The sequence below is a fragment of the Delphinus delphis genome, chromosome 12 (assembly GCF_949987515.2).
Source record: "Delphinus delphis chromosome 12, mDelDel1.2, whole genome shotgun sequence".
NCBI classification, from domain to species: Eukaryota; Metazoa; Chordata; class Mammalia; order Artiodactyla; family Delphinidae; genus Delphinus; species Delphinus delphis.
In genome coordinates this window covers 64846683-64870824 of record NC_082694.2, presented here as the reverse complement: position 1 = coordinate 64870824, position 24142 = coordinate 64846683, and the positions used below count along the sequence as shown (strand labels likewise).

Genomic DNA, 24142 nt, shown 5'->3' with positions numbered 1-24142 from the left:
GGCACTTAAAGCTTTAAGATTAAATGTAATCTCTAAGGAAGAAGAGCAGAGAACCTAGGACCAAGTTTTAAGAGAAATTTGGAGCATTTAATATCTATGTAGAGGAATTGCCATTGCAAAGGACACTGAGAAGTAACCAAGGTAGCATGGAAGTCAAGAGCACATTTCAAAAAGGAGGGGGAGTGCTCAGTGTCAACTTTTACACAGGTAAGTGAAACACTTTGGAAATTTTCCATTGAATTAAGACACATGCAGGTGTGTAGAGAATCAGCTGGAATGAGTAGGAAGCAGAGGATGATCAGGAAGTGGAGATGTACTGAGGGTACATAAATTTTTGCCTCGAAGGGAAAGACAGGGGTTGATAGATAGCCATAGTAGGAAGATAGGAGTCAGGAAGAGTTTTATTTAAAATGAGAGAGATTTGAGCATCTTTAAAAACTGATAGATAATGAAAAAAAAACTGATAGGAAAGAGTCAGTAAAGAGGGGCATAATTGGTGAAATGATGTCCTTGAACAGGAATGAGGGCAGGGCTGGGATCTGAAGCACAACTAGAGCACAGAGACTGCCCTTAGATAGGAGGGGAGAGACCTACTATAATGTAACAGGAGGAGAGAGGGAAAAAATAATCACATCCACTGTGAAATAGTGGAAGACTGGTGGATTAAGGAGAATAAAGTTTGAAATTGTTTATTTAGAGAGTGCTGCATACAGAGGCACAGTAAGATTGCCAGGAAATGTTGAGAGATTGTGTTTATTGTTTTAATGGACCTCATGTATTCAGAATTGGATAGGTCACTAATTTCACCTGTTCACTCATGAATCTGTCACTTGGCCTGAGAATAAGAACATGGGTAAAAACTAGGACCTACTAGTTCCCCCTATTGTACACATCTGCCACCTTCTGACCCAAAGAAACTACTATTCTGATGTAGAGTTTATCATTCTTTTGTATTTTTAAAAATGTGGTTTTGACAAGCACTCTATGTCTAAAAAATACATTGCTTAGGATATACTTTTATGGACTTTTGGGGGAGATATAATACACATACCATAAAATTCACCCTTTTAAAGTGTAACTGTAGTGGGTTTTAGTATATTCACAAAGTTGTACACTACTATATAATTCCAGGACATGTTAATCATCCCCAAGAATAAACTCCACAGTCACTAGCATTCATTCCCACCCTACACCCGACATTGGCAACCATTAATCTACTTTCTGTTACTATAGATTTGCCTATTTTGGACATTTCATATAAATGGAGTCATACCATAATGTGGTCTTTTGTGACTGGTTTCTTTCACTTAGTATGATATTTTCAAGGTTCATCCATGTTATAGTGTATTCTAATACTTCATTCTTTTTATGGCTGAATAATACTCTATTATATGGATATATCACATTTTGTTTATCCATTCAGTAGTGATGGACATTTGGGTTGTCCAAACATGCTATGAACATTGCTGTACAAGTTTTTGTATGGACATATATTTTCATTTTCTCTTGGGTACCTCAGGGTGCAATTGGTAACTCTATGTTTAACCTTTTGAAGAGGTGCCAGAATGTTTTCCTACTCGAAAATTGAATGTTTCCAATTTCTCTTATGTCCTTGTCAACACTTATTACCTGTTTTATCTTTTTTTTTTTTTTTTTTTTTTTTTTTTTTTTTTGCTCTATGCGGGCCTCTCACTGTGGGGCCTCTCCCGTTGCAGAGCACAGGCTCCGGACGCACAGGCTCAGCGGCCATGGCTCACGGGCCCAGCCGCTCCACGGCATGTGGGATCTTCCTGGACCGGGGCGGACCCGTGTCCCTTGCATCGGCAGGCGGACTCTCAACCACTGCGCCACCAGGGAAGCCCGTACCTGTTTTATTATAACTGTCCTAGTGGGTTGCAAGAGGCATTTCACTGTGGCTTTGATTTGCATTTCCCTGATGGCTAATGATGTTGAGCATCTTTTCTGATGCTTATTAGCCATTTATGTATCTTCTTTGGAGAAATGCCTATTCAGATCCTTTGCCTTTTCTAAACATTGAGTTGTCTTTTTATCAATGAGTTGTAAGAGTTCTTTATATATTCTAGATAGTAGTCCCTTATCAGATATGTGATATGAGTAAGCCACTACAAACATACATGTGCTTATGTCTCCATTTTGATTAATGAAATTATTTGTGTTGCTCTGTTTTTTCTTGATCAGTCTTGCTTAATTTTTATCTATTTTGTTACTCGTTTTAAAGAACCAACTTTAAGCTTTACTAATCTTTTTTAATTGTATTTTTGTTTTCTATTTCATTGATTTATACTCTTATGTTTATTGTATTGGGGTTTACTCTGTTTTTCTGGCTTCTTAAATTAGAAACTTACTAATTTTCCAGCCTTTTCTAATGTAAGTATTTAAGACGATGAGAATTTTATTCAAGCCCTGCTTTTGCTGCATACCACAAGTTTCGTTATATAATGCTTTCTTACCATTTGCTCTAAATATTTTTGTTGAAACTTGTCACTATAAACTTGTAGTGTACCTATCTGCCAAATTGTGTGATTTTCCCCAGTAACCTGAGTGTAGGTAGAGAAAAAGTGGAAAATTAAGGACAATCCAGGTTTTCAGTTTTGCCAGCAAATACACTGTATCTAATTTCATACTTTTCCACCACATCTCATTTTCTCCCTGCATCTCATTAAGTAGTCTTTCTTTATTTAGAGACTCCACCTCTCATTATACTTTCTTCATTTCACTATTGCATCTATCACACACATCCATCACTAACTGTCATTGCCTACATTGACTTGTAATACTGTGGGCCATGAGAGTTTCAGCTATTGTGACAAGAATGTTTGCAGGATGAAGGGTGGAATTTAAACTAAGTAGGAAGGGAAGTCGAGATAGACAGGGGCTATTCAGTAAGTAGATAGTAGTGAACTCAACAGACTGGAAGTCCCAATGAAGTAAAATGAACTGGTGATGAGTCATTGAGTAACCAGGATGGAAATTTAGAAGGTTGTTGTTTGAGAATGGATTATCTGAATTTAATATGTCAGAGGTAGAACAATTTTAAGTGGAATTATCATAATCTGATAATTCCATGCTCACAGATGGGTGAAGGAGAATGGAAGAGAAGGACCAAAGAGGAGGTTCCTGAGTGTTGCCTGAGTAGCTTCACAGAAGGAGTGAAGTCTTCTAGGTGGATGACCAGAGTTAGAGGGTGAGGAATTCTGTAAGACAGTTGCCAAAGGCTTCAGTGAATAAGAAAAGGTGACAAGAAGTTCAGAATTCATAGCAATAACAAAGGACAAACCATAGTCCAGTTAAATGACCTAAGCTTCATGGGAGTAGGAATCCGTAATGAGGTTGGAGAAGGAGTGGACTAGAAGGGCAGAATGAGAATCAAGGAGAACCTGACCTTGCCTTTGAACTCTGAGAGGCATAAAAGTCAAGAAAATAAAAAGTGACTAAAGAGAGCTGTAGGTGAGAACCAGGTTTCAGTTAGGACCAGGAGGTGTCTAAAACCTTTGGTAAAAAGGTACTTTTCTGAAAATACTCTCTATGTCTCCAGTGCATCTCCCCTACCCTGTATCTCATTAAATACTTCCTATGGCATATTTCCTCCTTACTTCTTCCTATGTAGCCCTTATTTCATTAGATTCCCCATCTCTTATTACCAGTCTGCATTTTCTTATCCCATCTCAAGGCATATTGCATCTCATCCATCACATATACCATCACTAAATGGGGATGGGAATCCCAAAGCCAGGTCTGATCCAGGAGAGGTGTTATGGACCAGAGCCAGGAAACTTATGCTAGAGGCTTGAACAATTGGTTGGTTCAGATATAGTAAAGAGGTTGTGAAATCATACAAGTGTATTTTAGAATTTTTGGTTGATTTTATATATAAGAAAACGGCATTTACTATAATTGGGTTTCTAAGAACCCAAGCTAGCCTATATTTCATGGCAAATTGCGGAAGTGCTGTAAGTTAATTTGTTCATTCATACAACAAATATTTATTGAGTTTGGAATATATACTCAATACCAAGTCTAATGGCCTGGGCCTGTTCTCAAAGACCTCACAGTTTAGTGGGGCAGACAGACATATGAATACATTCTCTGAATTCAAATGGTAAGTGCTCTAATAAAAATAAATTCCTGTATATAATAATGAAAACCACTGTTTTTTAAAACCTGAATTGAATATAAGAACATTGGAAGACTGACATGTGTACTAAAGCTGAACATATTCTTACCTATAATCTTTACCTGTAATCCAAACCCACTCCTACATAGATACCAAGCAGAAATGTGGCCATTTGTTCACCAAAAGATATATACAAGGTTGTTCATAGCAGCACTATTCACAATACTCAAAAACTAAAAGTTACTCAAATTATCAACAGTAGAATGGGAAAATCAGTTGAGGTATGTTCACACAGTAGAAGATTTTACAACAATGAGAATGAATGAAAAATGACTACACATAATAATGTGGATGAATTTCACACACATGATGTTCAACCAAAGAAAACACAAAAGAATACATACTACATGATTCCATTTATATAAAATTCAAAAACAGTCAAGACTAATCTATGATGTTAGAAGTCCGGATAGCAGTTACCCTTGGGAGAAGGGAGCTATAAAGCTGACAATCTTCTGTTTCTTGATCTGGGTACTAGTTACATGGGTATGTGAACCTTATGAAAATTCCTTGTACTATCTACTTAGGATTTGTACACTTTTCTGTGGGTATGTTATACTTCAATTAAAAAGTACAAAAACAAAATGAACCCTAATTCTGGCTTCATCTGCCTTTTAACATGATTCATATTATGGAGGAAATAAATCTTTTCTTCTCTTTGATGTTTATAGAGCCCAGTGGTGGAGAGGTAGAGGAGAGACCTGGAACTGAAGCCTGTTGTTTATAGAGCACATTAATATGTCTTTGGCTATGTGAAGGAAGGTCCTGAACTGAGCTTGGGCTTAGGGTGCTAGATATAATTGAATTACTCATCATAATAACATGGAGGGATTTTTTGTTTGTTTGTTTTGGATTGCTGGGGTCTGTAAGAGATGGGGATGGAGGAAGACAGGGCAGTTGACAGGCAACTAGAGCCTGAATTGGCAGAAATGTTCTTGCATCTCATTGGGAATGGGGAAGTGCCAATATTAAATTTAATCTGCTATTCAGAACTATCATGTAATCCCACCCTTCCCAATTACTTATAAGCATTCAGTAAATCTGCTACATCTATAATTATACTGGGGCCTTCCAGTAGAAATTAAGGATAAGTGACTGTTCTACCGATCTGAGTCACTTGGAGCAGCGGTCCCCAACCTTTATGGCATCAGGGACTGGTTTTGTGGAAGACAATTTTTCCACGGACAGGGGAGCGGATGTGGGTTGGTGGGTGGAGATGGCTCAGGCGGTAATGGGGAGCAGTGGATGAAGCTTTGCTCACTGGCCCGCCCCTCGCCTCCTGCTGTGCGGCCCAGTTCCTAACAGGCCAAGGACCAGTACTGGTCTGCAGGCCCGGGGGTTGGGGACCCCTGCCTTGGAGGATAGGGAAAGGAATCACTGCAGGAGGCAAGATTACACAGATCTAGAGTCACACAAGAGCAGAAATGCAGAGCCAGAAATGACCACGGAAACAGAAGCCCTGGATCCAGGATATGGATTAGAGCAGTGGGGTTTTTTTTAATAACCATTTTTAAAATTGAAGTATAGTTAATTTACAATGTTGTGTTAGTTTCAGGTGTACACCAAAGTGATTGTTCTATGTATATATATGTATGTATATTTTTTCTTTCTCAGATTATTTAACATTATATGTTATTACAAGATATTGAATATAGTTCCCTGTGTTGTACAGTAGGTCCTTCTTGCCCATCTATTTTATGTATAGTAGTGTGTATATGTTAATCCCAAATTCTCCCCCTGTCCCCGCTGTCCCCTTTGGTAACCATAAGATTGTTTTCTATGTTTGTGAGTCTATTTCTATTCTGTAAATAAGTATTTGCATCATTTTTTTAGATTCCACATATAAGTGATATCATATGATATTTGTCTTTCTCTGACTTACTTCACTTAATATGATCATCTCTAGATCCATCCATGTTGCTGCAAATGGCATTATTTCATGCTTTTTATGGCTAAGTAATATTCCATTGTATATATGCACCACATCTTCTTTATGCGTTCATCTGTCAATGAACATTTAGGTTGTTTCCATGTCTTGGCTTTTGTAAATAGTGCTCTGAACACTGGGGTGCATGTATCTTTTTGAATTAGAGTTTTCTCAGGATATATGCCCAGGACTAGGATTGCTGGATCATATGGTAACTCTATTTTTAGTTTTTAAAGGAACCTCCATACTGTTTTCCATAGTGGCTGCACCAACTTACATTCCTACCAACAGTGAAACAGGGTTCCTTTTTTGGATAAGTGCTTTTTCTTAAGCTTCAGGGTATCCCCTCCTTTAGAGGAACATGAGATGAATTTAATGGATTGCAATCAGCATTTGTTTTAAGTGAAATTGGATAGATAGTAAGAATAGAAAATAACAGAGTGTATCACACATAGCAAAAGATAATTACCTTCTGTGAAACTTTAAAAATGTATATGTATGTGTGTACTGGATCATGAGATAAAATGTATTTTTAAAATGTGGGTCCTAGTCAAAAAAAGTTCAGAAGACTCAGGACAAGAGGCTTAAAACAACCATCTAGGTTATGTGTAGCGGTGCAGAAGAGAGAGCATAAGGAGACTGTTTCACCAAGAAGGAGATATGTCAGCTTGGTCTTAAAGGACTATAGGAGGAGGTGAAGGACTTCCTAGAGGGAGTGCATATACACAGGCATTTCTGGGAACTAGCAACAGTTCCATGAGGATGGAACCTCACATAGGTGGGGAGGCATGCAGAAGATGAAGGTGGAGAGGAAGGTGTATTGAAACTCTGTTATAAAGGGTCTTATACATCAGAAGCGAGCGGGCTATATTTTATTTTGCAGGCCAAGGAAGATCTTTTTTAAAGGAAAATGACCCTAGCATCTGGTTCCCCTTGAAGCCCGCCAGAGGATAATGATCATGGTACCATTTATTGAGCATATACAGTGGGTCAGTGTTGAACTTCTTACTTAATATGCATTAGCTCAATTACGGATTAGCATAATAACCTCTCATATGGTAGACATCATAATTTTCCCCATTTGACAGATGAGCAAACTGAGGCTCAGAGACTTCACGTTGCTGCAGACCATACCTCTATCAAGCAGAAGGGATGGGCAGGTCTGTCTGACTCCAAAACAAATGCACCTAACCACTTCATAATGATAGAGCCTCTAGAGGGGCCTGACAGATAGCAGTCTTATCACCTGGCTAGAGACCAAAGGCAGAGAATGCTTGGCTTTCACTCTTCAGCTTATGCCTCAAGCCCAAGTAGACTGCTTTTTATACCTCTGGGAGGTGGAGGAAATGGCTGGAGGGGAGCCATGCCAGCACCTACACTCTCTCCCTCCTTTCATCAACTCTTCTGTCTCTAACCCTCTCCCTGCTTCAGTATGAGAACCTTCTGATGTCCCTGTTTCTTTATAAAACAGGGATAATAATGTTAGGTTTTATTAGATATATAATGATAATTCCACAAATTCTTTTTAAAAACACTTTGAGAACAAATTAGCGACTACTATTGAGTGTTCATTTAGTCATTTTTTTCACTTGCATTTTGGGGTACATCATAACAGCTAAATTTCCAAGAGTCAGCTGTCTTCTGTTTAAATTTCTCATTTACATATGGAAGCGATTAGCCACTAGGCTATTAAAGTAAAATGGCAAATCACTGCCTAGCTTAGTTCTTAATAAACACACCATCTCCTTCTCTGGTCTCGATGGCCAGCCTCAGAAGTGGGCAAATTAAGCAACTACCTACTTAAAGATTTCAAAGATGGTAAAAGGTCTTTACCTAAAAATGCCTCCCCCACCTGTAATTCTAATTCTACACACTCCCCAACAGCCTCCTTGAAGAAAAGACATATCCTTTCCAACTTGCTTTAGGTATGAGGTTACCTGAGAGGGATTATTAGCTAACTAATTAGTCTGTCACAAAAGGCACCTGCTTCCAACATCAACTGGAATGGCAGGGAAGCCTGAAAGAATGACAGCCAAGATGATATGATTTGGTGGGTTAAGGAAAGTGAGGGGGTAGAGGAGGTGGAAATAGAGTTAGAAATTAAGGGAAGGAAAGATCCATAACTTGGAGCACCACTAAGAAAGGCAAAACCATTGGGCAGGCCTCTCCAGGAGACTCTGCAAGACCAGCAGCCGTGTGGCTGACAGGGTCTTGGTGCTCCAGTCAGCTGTCAGGCCTGTGCCTCTGAGGTGCGAGATCTGAGTTCAGGACATTCGTCCACCAGAGACCTCCCAGCTCCAGTAATATCAAATGGCAAAATCTCTCCCAGAGATCTCCATCTCAACGCCAAGACCCAGCTCCACTCAACAACCAGCAAGCTACAATGCTGGACGCCCCATGCCAAACAACCAGCAAGACAGGAACACAGCCCTACCCATTAGCAGAGAGGCTGCCTAAAATCATAACAAGGTCACAGACACCCCAAAACACACCTGCAGACACCTGTCTGCCCACCAGAAAGACAAGATCCAGCCTCATCCACCAAAACACAGACACCAGTCCCCTACACCAGGAAGCCTACACAACCCACTGAACCAACCTTAGCCACTGGGGACAGACACCAAAAACAACAGGAACTATGTACCTGCAGCCTGTGAAAAGGAGACCCCAAACACAGTAAGCTAAGGAAAATGAGAAGACACAGAAACACACAGCAGATGAAGGAGCAAGGTAAAAACCCACCAGACCAAAAAAATGAAGAGGAAATAGGCAGTTTACCTGAAAAAGAATTCAGAGGAATGATACTAAAGATGATTCAAAATCTTAGAAACAGAATGGAGAAAATACAAGAAACGTTTAACAAGGACATAGAAGAACTAAACAGCAACAAACAATGATGAACAACACAATCCATGAAATTAAAAATTCTCTAGAAGGAATCAATAGCAGAATAACTGAGGCAGAGCGGATACGTGATCTGGAAGATAAAATAGTGGAAATAACTTCTGCACAGCAGAATAAAGAAAAAAGAATGAAAAGAATTGAGGACAGTCTTAGAGACTTCTGGAACAACATTAAACGCACCAACATTCGAATTATAGGGGTCCCAGAGGAAGAGGAAAAGAAAGGAACTGAGAAAATATTTGAAGAGAGTATAGTTGAAAACTTATATGGGAAAGGAAATAATCAAGTCCAGGAAGCGCAGAGAGACCCGTACAGGATAAATCCAAGGAGAAACACACCAATACACATATTAATCAAATTATCAAAAATTAAATACAAAGAAAAAATATTAAAATCAGCAAGGGAAAAACAACAAATAACATACAAGGGAATCCCCATAAGGTTAACAGCTGATCTTTCAGCAGAAACTCTGCAAGCCAGAAGGGAGTGGCAAGACATATTTAAAGTGATGAAGGAGAAAAACCTACAACCAAGATTACCCAGCAAGCATCTCATTCAGATTTCATGGAGAAATTAAAACCTTTACAGACAAGCAAAAGCTAAGAGAATTCACCACCACCAAACCAGCTTTACAACAAATGCTAAAGGAACTTCCCTGGTCAGGAAACACAAGGGAAGGAAAAGACCTACAATAACAAACCCAAAACAATTACGAAAATGGTAATGGGAGCATACATATGGATAATTAGCTTAAATGTAAATGGATTAAATGCTCCCACCAAAAGACATAGACTAACTGAATGGATACAAAAACAAGACCCGTATATATGCTGTCTACAAGAGACCCACTTCAGACCTAGGGACACGTACAGACTGAAAGTGAGGGGTTAGAAAAAGATATTCCATGCAAAGGGAAATCAAAAGAAAGCTGGAGTAGCAAGTCTCATATCAGACAAGATAGACTTTAAAATAAAGACTATTACAAGAGAAAAAGGACACTACATAATGATCAAGGGATCAATCCAAGAAAAAGATATAATGATTGTAAATATTTATTCACCCAACGTAGGAGCACATCAATACATAAGGCAAAAGCTAACAGCCATAAAAGGGGAAATTGACAGTAACACAATCATAGTAGGGGACTTCAACACCCCACTTTCACCAAGATCATCCAAATCTTGGTGATCATCCAAAATGATCATCCAAAATGAAAATAAATAAGGAAACACAAGCTTTAAATGATACATTAAATAAGATAGACTTAGTTGACATTTATAGGCCATTCCATCCAAAAACAACAGAATACACTTTCTTCTCAAGTGCTTATGGAACATCCTCCAGGATAGATCATATCTTGGGTCACAAGTCAAGCTTTGGTAAATTTAAGAAAATTGAAATCATATCAAGTATCTTTTCCAACCACAATGCTGAGACTAGATATCAATTACTGGAAAAAAATCTGTAAAAAATACAAACATGTGGAGGCTAAATAATACACTGCTTAATAACCAAGGTATCACTGAAGAAATCAAAGAGGAAATCAAAAAATACTTAGAGACAAATGGCAATGAAAACACGACAACCCAAACCTATGGGATGCAGCAAAAGCAGTTCTAAGAGGGACGTTTATAGCAATACAATCCTACTTCAAGAAACAAAAAACATCTCAAACAACCTAACCTTACAGCTAAAGCAATTAGAGAAAGAAGAACAAAAAAACCCCAAAGTTTGCAGAAAGAAAGAAATCATAAAGATCAGATCAGAAATAAATGAAAAAGAAATGAAGGAAACGATAGCAAAGGTCCATAAAACTAAAAGCTGGTTCTTTGAGAAGATAAACAAAATTGAATAACCATTAGCTAGACTCATCAAGAAAAAAAAGGCAGAAGACTTAAATCAATAGAATTAGAAATGAAAAAGGAGAAGTAACAGCTGACACTGCAGAAATACAAAGGATCATGAGAGATTACTACAAGCAACTATATGCCAATAAAGTGGACAACCTGGAAGAAATGGACAAATTCTTATAAAAGCACAACATTCTGAGACTGAACCAGGAAAAAATAGAAAGTATAAACAGACCAATCACAAGCACTGAAATTGAGACTGTGACTAAAAATCTTCCAACAAACAAAGGCCCGGACCAGATGGCTTCACAGGCGAATTCTGTCAAACATTTAGAGAATAGCTAACACCTATCTCTCTCAAACTCTTCCAAAGTATAGCAGAGGGAGGAACACTCCCAAACTCATTCTACGAGGCCACCATCACCCTGATACCAAAACCGGACAAAGATGTCACAAAGAAAACTACAGGCCAATATCACTGATGAACATAGATGCAAAAATCCTCAACAAAATACTAGCAAACAGAGTCCAACAGCACATTAAAAGTATCATATACCATGATCAAGTGGGGCTTATCCCAGGAATGCAAGAATTCTTCTATATACACACCAATCGGTGTGATAAACCATATTAACAAATTGAAGGAGAAAAACTATATGATCTTCTGAATAGATGCAGAAAAAGCTTTCGACAAAATTCAACACCCATTTGTGATAAAAACCCTCCAGAAAGTAGGCATAAAGGGAACTTACCTCAACATTATAAAGGCCATATCTGAGAAACCCACAGCCAACATTTTTGTCACTGGTGAAAAACAAACCATTTCCTCTAAGATCAGGAACAAGACAAGGTTGTCCACTCTCACCACTATTATTCAACACAGTTTTGGAAGTTTTAGTCACAGCAGTCAGAGAAGACGAAGAAATAAAAGGAATCCAAATCAGAAAAGAAGAAGTAAAGCTGTCACTGTTTGCAGATGACATGATATTATACATAGAGAATCCTAAAGATGCTACCAGAAAACTACTAGAGCTAATCAATGTATCTGGTAAAGTAGCAGGATACAAACTTAATGCACAGAAATCTCTGGCATTCCTATACACTAATGATCAAAAATCTGAAAGAGAAATTAAGGAAACACTCCCATTAACCATTGCAACAAAAAGAATAAAATACCTAGGAATAAACCTACCTAAGGAGACAAAAGACCTGTATGCAGAAAACTATAAGACACTGTTGAAAGAAATTAAAGGTGATACAAACAGATGGAGAGATATACCATGTTCTTGGATTGGAAGAATCAACATTGTGAAAATGACTCTACTACCCAAAGCAGTCTACAGATTCAATGCAATACCTATCAAACTACCACTGGCATTTTTCACAGAACTAGGACAAAAAAATTCATAATTTTTATGGAAACACAAATGACCCCAAATAGCCAAAGCAATCTTGAGAAAGAAAAATGGAGCTGGAGGAATCAGGCTCCTTGACTTCAGACTATACTACAAAGCTACAGTAATCAAGTCAATATGATACTGGCACTGAAACAGAAATATAGATCAATGGAACAGGATAGGAAGCCCAGAGATAAAGCCATGCACATATGGTCACCTTATTTTTGATAAAGGAGGCAAGAATATACAATGGAGAGAATACAGCCTTTTCAATAAGTGGTGCTGGGAAAACTGGACTGCTACATGTAAAAGAATGAAATTAGAACACTCCCTAACACCATACACAAAAATAAATTCAAAATGGATTAAAGACCTAAAATAAGGCCAGACACTATCAAACTCTTAGAGGAAAACATAGGCAGAACACTCTATGACATAAATCACAGCAAGATCCTTTTTGACCCACCTCCTAGAGAAATGGAAATAAAAACAAAAATAAACACATGGGACCTAATGAAACTTAAAAGCTTTTGTACAGCAAAGGAAGCCATAAACAAGATGAAGAGACGACGCTCAGAATGGGAGAAAATATTTGCAAATGAAGCAACTGACGAAGGATTAATCTCCAAAATTTACAAGAAGCTCATGCAGCTCAATATCAAAAAAACAAACAACCCAATCCAAATATGGGCAGAGGACCTAAATAGACCTCTCTTCAAAGAAGATATACAGATTGCCAACAAACACATGAAAGGATGCTCAACATCACTAACCATTAGAGAAATGCAAATCAAAACTAGAATGAGGTATCATCTCACACGAGTCAGAATGGCCATCATCAAAATATCTAGAAACAATAAATGCTGGAGAGGGTGTGGAGAAAAGGAAACCCTCTTGCACTGTGGGTGGGAATGTAAATTGATACAGCCACTATGGAGAACAGTATGGAGTTTCCTTAAAAAATTAAAAATAGAACTACCATACAACCGCAATCCTGCTACTGGGCATATCTCCTGATAAAACCGTAATTCAAAAAGAGTCATGTACCACAATGTTCATTGCAGCTCTATTTACAATAGCCAGGACATGGAAGCAACCTAAGTGTCCATGGACAGATGAATGCATAAAGGAGATGTGGCACATATATACAATGGAATATTACTCAGCCATAAAAGGAAGCAAAATTGAGTTATTTGTAGTGAGGTTGATGGACCTAGAGACTGTCATACAGAGTGAAGTAAGTCAGAAAGAGAAATCAGATACTGTATGCTAGCATATATATATGGAATCTAAAAAAAAAAAAAAAAAGGTTCCAAAGAACCTGTGGGCAGGAGAGGAATAAAGACGCAGACATAGAGAATGGACCTGAGGACCCGGGGAGGGGGAAGGGGTAAGCTGGGACAAAGTGAGAGAGTGGCATGGACATATATACACTACCAAATGTAAAATGGGTAGCAAGTGGGAAGAAGCTGCATAACACAGGGAGATCAGCTCAGTGCTTTGTGACCACCTAGAGGGGTGGGATAGGGAGGGTGGGAGGGAGACACAAGAAGGAGATATGGGGATATATGTGTATGTATAGCTGATTCACTTTGTTATAAAGCAGAAACTAATACACCATTGTAAAGCAATTATACTCCAATAAAGATGTTAAAAAAAAACCCTTTGGACAGCGTAAGGACTTAAAGACATACGTATCTCTAAGAGAGAACGTTTTTAAGAGGGGTGTTAGTCTTTAATGGGTAGAGTTTCAGCCAGGGAGAATGAAAAAGTTCTGGAGATGGTTGGTGATGGTGGTTGCGTAAGAATGTGAATGCCACAAAACTGTAGACTTAAAAATGGTTAAAATGGTAAGTTTTATGTTATATATACTACGAATATATTCTAGAAAATGCATGAGAGAAATGAAGGCAGTCAAGGCTGTTTTCACTAGTCCTTTGCCTCAGGTAATATGGTAGTCTGCCTTCAAGTTGGCTCCAATAATTCTCATCTCCTAGTATGCACTCCTCTGTGTTGTCCCCTCCCACAGTGGATTGGGCTGACCTGGGTAACCCATAGGACACAGAAGTGGTGACCAGAAATGGTCTTCCAAGGCTAGGTCATAAAAGATACTGCAACTTCTAATTGGTTCTCCCTTGGATTTCTTGCTCTGGAGGAAGTGAGCTGCCATGTTATGAGGACATGCAAGCAGTCTATGGAGAGGTCCAGGCATGAGAAACTAAGGCCTCCAGCCAACAGCCAGCATTAACCTGCCAACCAAATGAGGAGCCACCTTGGAAGCAGGTCTCCAGCAGTCCCAGTCATGACAGCCTAAGCCAGAACCACCCAGCTAAGCTGCTTCCAAATTCCTGACCCACCAAAACGTGAGATAATGTTTATAGTTGTTTTAAGCCACTAAGTTTTGGGGTAATCTTACACAGACATTGATAACTAATACAGAGAGCGTTCAGACCCTTCATCAACTGCCTGAAACTGTTGTCTTCAGTCATTTATGTATCTCTGTTTGTTCCTGGATTATATCACAGCTACTTAAAGATATTCCATGACCCCATTTACATAAAGTTGCACTTACCTTTACATGTTTTGAATACCCAACAAGTGACATAAAAATATTTCCCAAGATTGGAAGGGCATTGCAGAATTTCAGACAGTTAAGACTAGAAGAGCAATTCCTAACACAATACACCTTGTCAGATAACGTGAATGTTTTTCCTTTTAACATTGTTAGGTGAAATGCTTAAAAACCTGAAGGCAGGCCAGTGTTTTCAATCATTTTACTCCTCAACATGTATGAACCCTCTTTGAATATATTTATATAAAAAAGAGGAGGCAAATAAATAAATAAAGATGCTAACTAACTAAATAGAGCAAGCCAACTGAAGAACTTTGTGAGGGCTAACTTCTTTTCTCTTGGTTCCGTGCGTATACCTACCTAGAATTCTAACCTCTGCATCTGTGAGTCTCCAGTTTCTCAGCCCAAGCTTGATGAGCTGTGGGGCCCCCTTCAGTTGCTCCAGCAGCCTGTCCAAGCTGACTCGTTCATCACTGCACCAGGGCAGCATCAGCACATTTAGCTGTTCCAAGATGTGCAGCCTGTCAACTTGAAGAACCAGAGAGCAGTTCAGGAATTGGATCCATCTCAAAATTGATGTGGGAGAAGGAATGATTTTTATCTCTGCAGGCTGCTCAATGTGCAATAAGGATCTACTTGGGATTTTTGTTAATATTTTTACGGGAAGTGTTCAAGAATATACAAACATACAGAACAGTATAATGAAATTATATGTACTAATAAGCCAACTTTCAACAAACTCTGAATCATGGACAACCTTGCTTCATCGTCATCAAATTCCTTCCCTTCTATATTATTTTGAAGCAAATCTCAGACAGTTAAGTATCAGGTTTTTTAATTCTAACATAATCACAGTAGCATTATCACACCTTAAAAATCTTATCACTGGGACTTCCCTTGGTGGCGCAGTGGTTAAGAATCCTCCTGCTGGTGCAGGGGACGCAGGTTCAAGCCCTGGTCCGGGAGGATCCCACATGCCGTGGAGCAGCTGGGCCTGTGCTCCACAACTACTGAGCCTGTGCTCTAGAGCTCGTGAACCATAACTGCTGAGCCCACGTGCTACAACTACTGAAGCCTGTGCTCCGCAACAAGAAAAGCCACTGCAGTGAGAAGCCCGCACACCACAACAAAGCGTGGCCCCCACTCGCTGCAGCTAGAGAAAGCCCACGCACAGCAACGAAGACCCAACACAGCCAAAAATAAATTAATTAAAAAAAAATCTTATCAGTAACTTAAGCAGATATGTCTTGAATATCACTCTCAGACACTAGCTCACTAGAAGGAGACAAGCAGGTGGGAGTCTCAGGTGCAGTGAGTATGGGAAAACTGGTAACTCAAAAACCATGGGCCTGTATTCCTCAAGGGCAGTTTAAGGAAGGGCTAAATGACTTACTTAAGGTCCATCTAGTAAGGCATATGTGGATAAAAGACTATTTGAGTACCTGATAATGATGACTATTTGAGTATTTGATTTTGGCTAAGTTGTCAATTCGTTTTGTGTTTTTTTTTTTTTTTTTTGGCCACACAGTGCTGCATGTGGGATCTTAGTTCCCTGACCAGGAATTGAATCTGCACCGCCCCCTGCAGTGCAAGTGCAGAGTCTTAGCCACTGGACTACCAGGGAAGTCCCTAAATTGTCATTCTTACTTAGTTCATGAAGAGCTTCATTTCCATCCTTTTCCAGATGATTTTCAGATAAATCAAGAATGCTCAGTTTGGCCAAGTTGTGAAGATTCTGAGCTGCAAAAAAAATTTTTTAATCCAAAACAACAAGACTTTCAGGGAACTATAAATGCATTTTTAAAAATCCTTAGAAGAATTCTGAGTCCTTGTTTTCTTTGTTGATAGTATACAAACCATTATTTGACTTGATTAATTAATTTATTTCAAAAAGTATCTGGATAGGTTTAACCCCCAATTGCCACGACTGTGACTAGTGCACAGATATTTCCTTGTTCTAAGTTCTGACTAAAAAAATTGAGTTCACAAAAAGCCTAAAGCATCCGGGAATATAGTTTTTATGTCACTTTAGTAAAGTCACTCCATTTCTCTAAGCCTCAGTGTCTTCATCTTTAGAATAAGGAAGGTGAACTAAATAAACTGTGAGGGTGCTTACAATTCTAAAATGCCCTATCATGAAGGAAAAACAAAGGAACAAAAACCAGATGAGATGAGATGTTCTTTGTGTACTCAGTTTAGATGATTTTGTTAATGTCATAGTGGTGATACTAATAATAAAAACTTAGAAATTAAAAAAAGACAGATGAGGGGCTTCCCTGGTGGCACAGTGGTTGAGAGTCCACCTGCCGATGCAGGGGACACGGGTTCGTGCCCCGGTCCGGGAAGATCCCACATGCCACGGAGCGGCTAGGCCCATGAGCCATGGCCGCTGAGCCTGCGCGTCCGGAGCCTGTGCTCCGCAACGGGAGAGGCCACAACAGTGAGAGGCCCGCGTACTGCAAAAAAAAAAAAAAAAAGACAGATGAGAAAAATAGAAAACAAATAGCAAAATGACTGATGGAAATCTAGTCCTATAAATAATTACATTAAATGTAAATGGATTAAACACTCCAGTTAAAGAGATTAATAAGACTAGATTTTTTTTTTTAAAGCAAGACCCAACTCCATCTACAAGACATGTATTTTAATGACAAAGACATGAATATACTGAGGTTAAAATTTGGAAAACTATATTACATGTAAACATTAATCATAAAATGCTATCACTCTAGCTGATCACTGCTTAATTCTTTTCATTTCAGATATTTATCATGGTTGTTTAATCTAGTTGAAGATTTTCCTATCAAGAATAATGAGAAAAATCTCCTTTAAAAAATAGTTAATTTTTTAATGAATATATACTCTTGTTACAATATTAGCTATTATTTATTTATTTATTTATTTTGTGGTACGCAGGCCTCTCACTGTTGTGGCTTCTCCCGTTGTGGAGCACAGTCTCCGGACGCGCAGGCTCAGCGGCCATGGCTCATGGGTCCAGCTGCTCTGCGGCATGTGGGATCTTCCCAGACTGGGGCACGAGCCCGTGTCCCCTGCATCGGCAGGCGGACTCTCAACCACTGCGCCACCAGGGAAGCCCACTATTATTAATTTTAAGCAATCATATGACCCTTTTTCTTATAATAAAATATCTTCTGGGATTTGGTTTAAAATAAAAAACCTGCAGAACTCCTCTTAAAAAGGGTACAGCTGCTATTTTAAGTTCTAAGCCTTTCTCGCTGCAGAGCAAGTAGAGAAGTAAAGTAGTATGGTCATCATTCTCATGCTTTCCGTTGTTTATCTGGCCTTTTCTAATCCTGGGTTTCTCTAGCTTTTGGTTTATATTGGCATATAAATAGTTTCCTTAGGAAACTTTACAGACTCCTAGCAGTTGTGTATTCTATTTTTAAAAGGCTAGACCATCTTTTTTACCAAAATCTAAATTAAAAAATAATCTGAATCGAACATATCTAGTTTATCCTTAAATATGCAAAGGTTTCTCCATACTTGGTATATGCACACTTTAAGAACTCAAAAGACTCAACTCATATTGATGCACATTAACTCCTTCTTTACAGGGCAATAGGTAAGCTTTGGAAAGCCTGAAAACATTTAAGGAAATCCTTCTCTCTCTGCTTCTCAATCACTTCTTTATCCATTCATCCAAATCTTTATTAAGCAGTTATTATATAACAGAATATGTGCCAAGCTTCAAGCACCTATTTCTTATTTTCTTCCTCTTTACCTTTTCTTAAAATGACAACATCTTCAATTATCCTGAAATTCTCTCCTATTATTTATCCATAATAAATTTTCATTCCATTCATGAAGAAGGTCATTAAAAACAAGTTAGATATTACCTAGAAGTCTTTATTATCTTTTCCAGTTTCCCTAAAAATTAAATTTCCATTTGAGAGACTTAGCATGCCTTAGTATGAAAATATCGCGTGTTTTCTTACACTATTTTCATAATGCAGGCAGCAGTTACCTAGGGTTTTCACAGCATTTCCTGACAGGCAGCAGGAGACTAATTGGATTTCTTTAAGGTCACAGGGTTCAGCTGACAGAGACTTGACTATGTAATCCATTCCCTCCCCTATATCAGACAAGTGGGTCAAACGAAGTAAACACATCTTTTTCAGATTTGTCAGACCTTCAGCTGCAAAAAAAAAGGAAAGGAAATGCATTAAGTCACCAAGTACATAAAGGCATCCTTGCCTTGTATAGACACAGCCAGTGTTAAAGCATCTTAGCTGTTCTTATTATCAAACTTGTATTAGTAAATATATTAGAGAAAACAAAAATCTGACCTAGTTTTATAGCATCTTCTTCATTCATCTTAATATTATCCAGTATGAGCGTCATAAGGTTCTTCAAATTACCTAAGCTGTCAGTCAGACCACCTGCCAAAGAAAAGGGATTGGACTATGTTCAGCTGTCATTTACTATATTTCTATTACCAATCAAAAGATTTTAGTTGTCACTATGGGCAAGAAATGCTCATGAAATTGACACAAAAATATATTTTTTTGGTGAGAGATGGAGATCTTCCTTAGCTAAAAACATGTTTTAAAAATATAATGGAATTACAATGGAAAACAATAACAGAAAGATAACTGGGAAATCTCCAAACAGTTGGATGTTAAACAACGCACTTTTAAACAAGCATGGATCAAACAGGAAGTCTCAAGGAAAATTAGATAATATTTTGAAAAATACAGAAATTAAAATATATCAAAATCTCCAGTTAACAGTTACTTAAAGGGAGGTTTAGAGCATTGAATGCTTATATTAGAAATAAGGAAAGTTTTCAAATCAACAACCTAAGCTTACTACTTCAGAAACTAGAGAGAAAAGAGCAAAATAAACCCAATGCAAGACAAAGCAATAAAATAATAAAGATAAGGGCAGAAATCAATCACAAATCACAAACAGAAACAATAGGGAAAAATCAATGGAAATTAAAAGTTATATCTTTAAAAAGATCAATAAAATTGATAAATTTCTAGCAAGACTGACAAAGAAAAAATGAGGAATAACAAATTACCAATATCAGAAATGAAAGGGAAGATATCATTACAGAAATCACAGATGTTAAAAGGATAGAGAATAATATGAACAAATCTACATGCATAAATTTGACAACATAGACAAAATTGCACAATTTCTTGAAAGGCACAAACTAGTAAAATTTACCCAACATTACATAAGTAATCTGAATAGTCCTGTATAACTAAGGAAATTGAATTTGTAGTTTAAAATTTTCCAAAAAAGAAAGTTGCAGGGACAGATAATTTGACTTGAAAATTCTACCAAACTTTCAAAGAAGAAATAACACCAATTCTACACAATCATTTCCAGGAAACAGAAATACAGACAACACTTCCCAACTCATTTTATGACACTACCATTAACCAATCTGAAACCCAGACTAAGGGAATAAAACAAAAGAAAACTTCAAACCAATATCACTTATGAAATCCTCAACAAAATATTACCAAGGAGTCCAGCCATATATAAAAAGAATATTATACTACCACCAAGTGAGCTTCATACAGGGAATGCAGGACTGTTTTGATATTTGGAAATCAATCCATGTACTTCACTATATTAACAGTCTAAGGAAGAAAAACTACATGATCATATAAATTGATACAGCAAAAATTGTTGATACAATCCAATAACCATTCATGATAAAAATCCTCAGCAACCTAGGAATAGAAGGAAACTTCCCCAACCTGATAAAAGGCACCTTCAAAAAAACTACAGTTAGCATCACACTTCATGGTGAAAGTCTGAATGCTTACTCCCTAGGATCAGGAACAAGGGAGGATGTTCACTTTCACCTCTCCTTTTCAACACTATACTGCAAGTCATAATCAGTGCAGTAAGGCAAGAAAATGAAATAAAAGGAATACAGGGACTTCCCTGGTGGCGCAGTGGTTAAGAATCTGCCTGCCAATGCAGGGGACATGGGTTCGATCCCTGGTCTGGGAAGATCCCACATGCTGCAGAGCAACTAAACCTGTGCACCACAACTACTGAGCCTGCACTCTAGAGCCCGCCTGTGCACCTAGAACCTGTGCTCTGCAACAAGAGAAGCCATCGCAATGAGAAGTCTGCACACCACAACCAACAGTAGCTCCTGCTCGCTGCAACTAGAGAAAGCCGGCGCACAGCAACAAAGACCCAACGCAGCCAAAGATAACGAAATAAATTTATTTTAAAAAATGAATAAATAAAAGGAATACAAAATTGGAAAGGAAGAAATGAAAATAATCTTTTTGGAAGGGACATGAAATAAGTTTATCAAAGGTATAGAGTACAAGATCAACACACAAAAATCAACTGTATTTCTGTAGTAGCAATAAATAATTGGTAACCAAATTTTTTTAAATTACCATTTTTAAATTACCATTTTTTAAATTACCAAATGAATGAAACAGGTATAAATCTAAAAAACATATACACAATCAACATGATGAAAAGTACAAAATGGTGAAAAAAGAAATCAAGGAAAATCTAAACAAATGGAAAGAGAAACCATGGTCATAGATTCAACATAATAACAATGTCAATTCTCCCTAAATTGTTCTATAGATTTAACGTAATTCCAACCAAGATCCCAAGAAGAGTTTTTGACGATATAAACAATGTGATTCTTGGGAATTTCCTGGCAGTCCAATAGTTAGGACTCTGTGATTTCACTGCTAAGGGCTCAGGTCCAATCCCTGGTTGGGGAACTAAGATCCCACAGGCCGTGCGATGCAGCCAAAAAAAAAAAAAAACAAAAAAAAATGTGATTCTAAAATTTATATGGAAGGACAAAGGAACTAGAATATTTTAAAATTATATTGAAAAAGAAGAAGAAAGTTGGAGAAATAACACTACCCAATTTTATGACTTACTATAAAGTAAAAGTTACTAAGACAATGTAGTATTTGCAAGGGATAGACAAGGGTATTGACAAATGAAAGATCAATGGAAAATAGTATCCAGAAATACACCCATACAACTATAGCCAAAAAATTTGGGCAAAGATATAAAGGCTATTCAAACATGAAAGAATAGTCATTTCAATAAACAGAACAACTGGATATCCATAGGGAAGAAAAATGAACCTTGATCTAAACTTCACACCTTACACAAATGTTAACTCAAAATGGATCATAGATCTAAATGTAAAACATAAAACTTTAAAAGAAAATATAGGAAAAAAATCATCATGACCTGGGGTTATGCGAAGTGTTCTTAGACATGACACCAAAAGCATGATTTATAAAGAAAAAAAATGGACAGCAACAAAATGTAAAACTTTTGTTCTATGAAAGACACTGTTAAAGAATGAAAAGACTAGCTACAGATTGGGAGAAAATATTTTCAAATCACTTATCTCACAAAGGACTTGTATCATGAATATATTTTTAAAAAAACATGTAAAACTCAACATTAAGAAAACAAATTGACCCAATTAAAAATGGGTAGGAACTTCCCTGTTGGTCCAGTGGGTAAGACTCCATGCTCCCAATGCAGGGGGCCCAGGTTCGATCCCTGGTCAGGGAACTAGATCCTGCATGCATGCCACAACTAAGAGTCCACAAGCCACAACTAAGAAGTCTGCATGCTGCAACTAAGAGCCTGCATGCCACAACTAAAGATCCCACATGCCACAACGAAGATCTCACGTGCTGCAACTAAGACCTGGCACAGCCAAAATAAAAATATAAATAAATACTTTTTAAAAACTGGGTAAAAACTTGAAGAGACATTTCACTAAGTTGCAAACAAGCACATGAAGAATTTTCAACTTTTATTAGCCAACTCTGATGATATAACACCATACACAGAGTTCCAGTTGCTCCACATCCTCATCAGCACTTGGTATTGTCTGTTTTTTTTTTTCTTATTGTAAAATGACAAAAAGAAAAACAGAAATAATACTAAATGCTTAGCATTAAGTGAGAATGCAGAGCAACTAAAATTCTCATGTATTGCTACTGAAAATGTAAAATGTACAAAGTGGAAAATAGTTTGGAAGTTTCCTAAAAAGTTAAACAAGCACTTGTCATATGGCTCAGCAACGCTAATCCTACATATTTACCCAAGTAAATTGAAAACTTATTTTCACATTAAAAACTTTCATAAGAATGTTTATAGTAGTTCTATCTATAATTGCCCAAACTGGAAATAACCGACATGTCTTTCAGTAGTGACTAGATTCTAGCTATAAGAAAAAATAAGTGCTGATTGCAAACTCAAATGTCAAAGAGGGCCAGGGAGATGATGTTATTATAAGAAGTAGAACAGATGGGCTTTGTGCCCAACTGGAGATTATGTGTCTTTCCAAAGAGTGTAGGAGCAGATCATGAAGCTCTAGCCAGTTGTTACCAACTGCAGTTGTCAAATCTATAATTTTCAAGAGGAATGAGAAACCTGTATTTTCACATGATATTTCCCAATTTCAAAATGGTGGCATCTCCTTTAGGGAGAAGAGTCATAGCTAGGGGAGAGAGAACGGAAGGAGACTTTTCATCATAGATTGTTTTATAAATTGGACCATGTAAATATATTACTCAAAAAATAAATTTAAAATATTAAGAACAAAATATTGGCAAACATTAAAAAGAAAATTTTTAATTATATGTAGGTCAAATTCAGCATGTAAGTGACCGGTTTGCAATATCAGCACAAACAAATGGCCATCAAGAGAAGATGGTAAAGCCTCCTAACACAGAACGCAGTCTAATAAAGTCTGAGTGACTATCCAGAATCTTATAGAAGGTCTTCCTGCATTGAGTAGGAGGTTGCAAAGCTTATCTGTACAAAAGGTTCTAGATTCTTAAAATGATAGAATATGTCCTCTACAGGGTGACAAGTGAGGCAGAGCCTAATGGGAAGCCACTTGTGGATGAAAATGAATATCAGATTACAGTCACATAGAACAAGGCTCCTGCCGGCCCATAGCTTCACAGAACTCAGCAGCCCCTGCTCTGGGCAACAGGACTGATCTACACAGGTGTGGCTGGACTACACAGGTAAGGGAGACACTCACCTTTAGTGTTATTGTGAATCTGGGGAAAACTCCCCTTTACCCAGAAAGATTGACCCCACATGTATGTGTCTGAAGTCTGGAATTTCTTCATGTTCGACAAAAACTGTTCCCAAAATCTTCCTTCAAAATGAATGATATTTGGGGTGGGGCTGGGGCTGGATGTGCTGCAATTTCCTAGATGAGAATCTAGTGACACAGTTAGCCACCAGCTTCTGCAGGTGATTAGTTTATGGTGGGATTTCCTCCCA

General features: G+C 37.8%; 2 protein-coding genes across 3 annotated transcripts in view; one reads left to right on the top strand and one right to left on the bottom strand.

The window, feature by feature from the left end:
* NLRC4 (NLR family CARD domain containing 4) overlaps positions 1-24142 on the bottom strand; it is a 31504-nt gene that overhangs the window by 2799 nt on the left and 4563 nt on the right. Inside the window, exons 4-7 of the mRNA XM_060026321.1 lie at positions 19153-19245; positions 18831-19001; positions 16493-16585; positions 15206-15373 (exon numbers count right to left, since the gene is read on the bottom strand). Coding sequence (XP_059882304.1) covers positions 15206-15373; positions 16493-16585; positions 18831-19001; positions 19153-19245 — 525 coding nt within the window. The remainder of the gene's footprint in view (positions 1-15205; positions 15374-16492; positions 16586-18830; positions 19002-19152; positions 19246-24142) is intronic.
* SLC30A6 (solute carrier family 30 member 6) overlaps positions 1-24142 on the top strand; it is a 66621-nt gene that overhangs the window by 41728 nt on the left and 751 nt on the right. The window contains exons 15-16 of one of the 2 annotated variants that reach the window (XR_009521470.1): positions 14433-14636; positions 23710-23877. The gene's annotated coding sequence lies outside the window, so the exon portion shown is untranslated. Of the gene's footprint in view, positions 1-1715; positions 5288-14432; positions 14637-23709; positions 23878-24142 lie in introns of those variants that run through there. The other variant, XR_009521471.1, reaches the window with a different exon arrangement.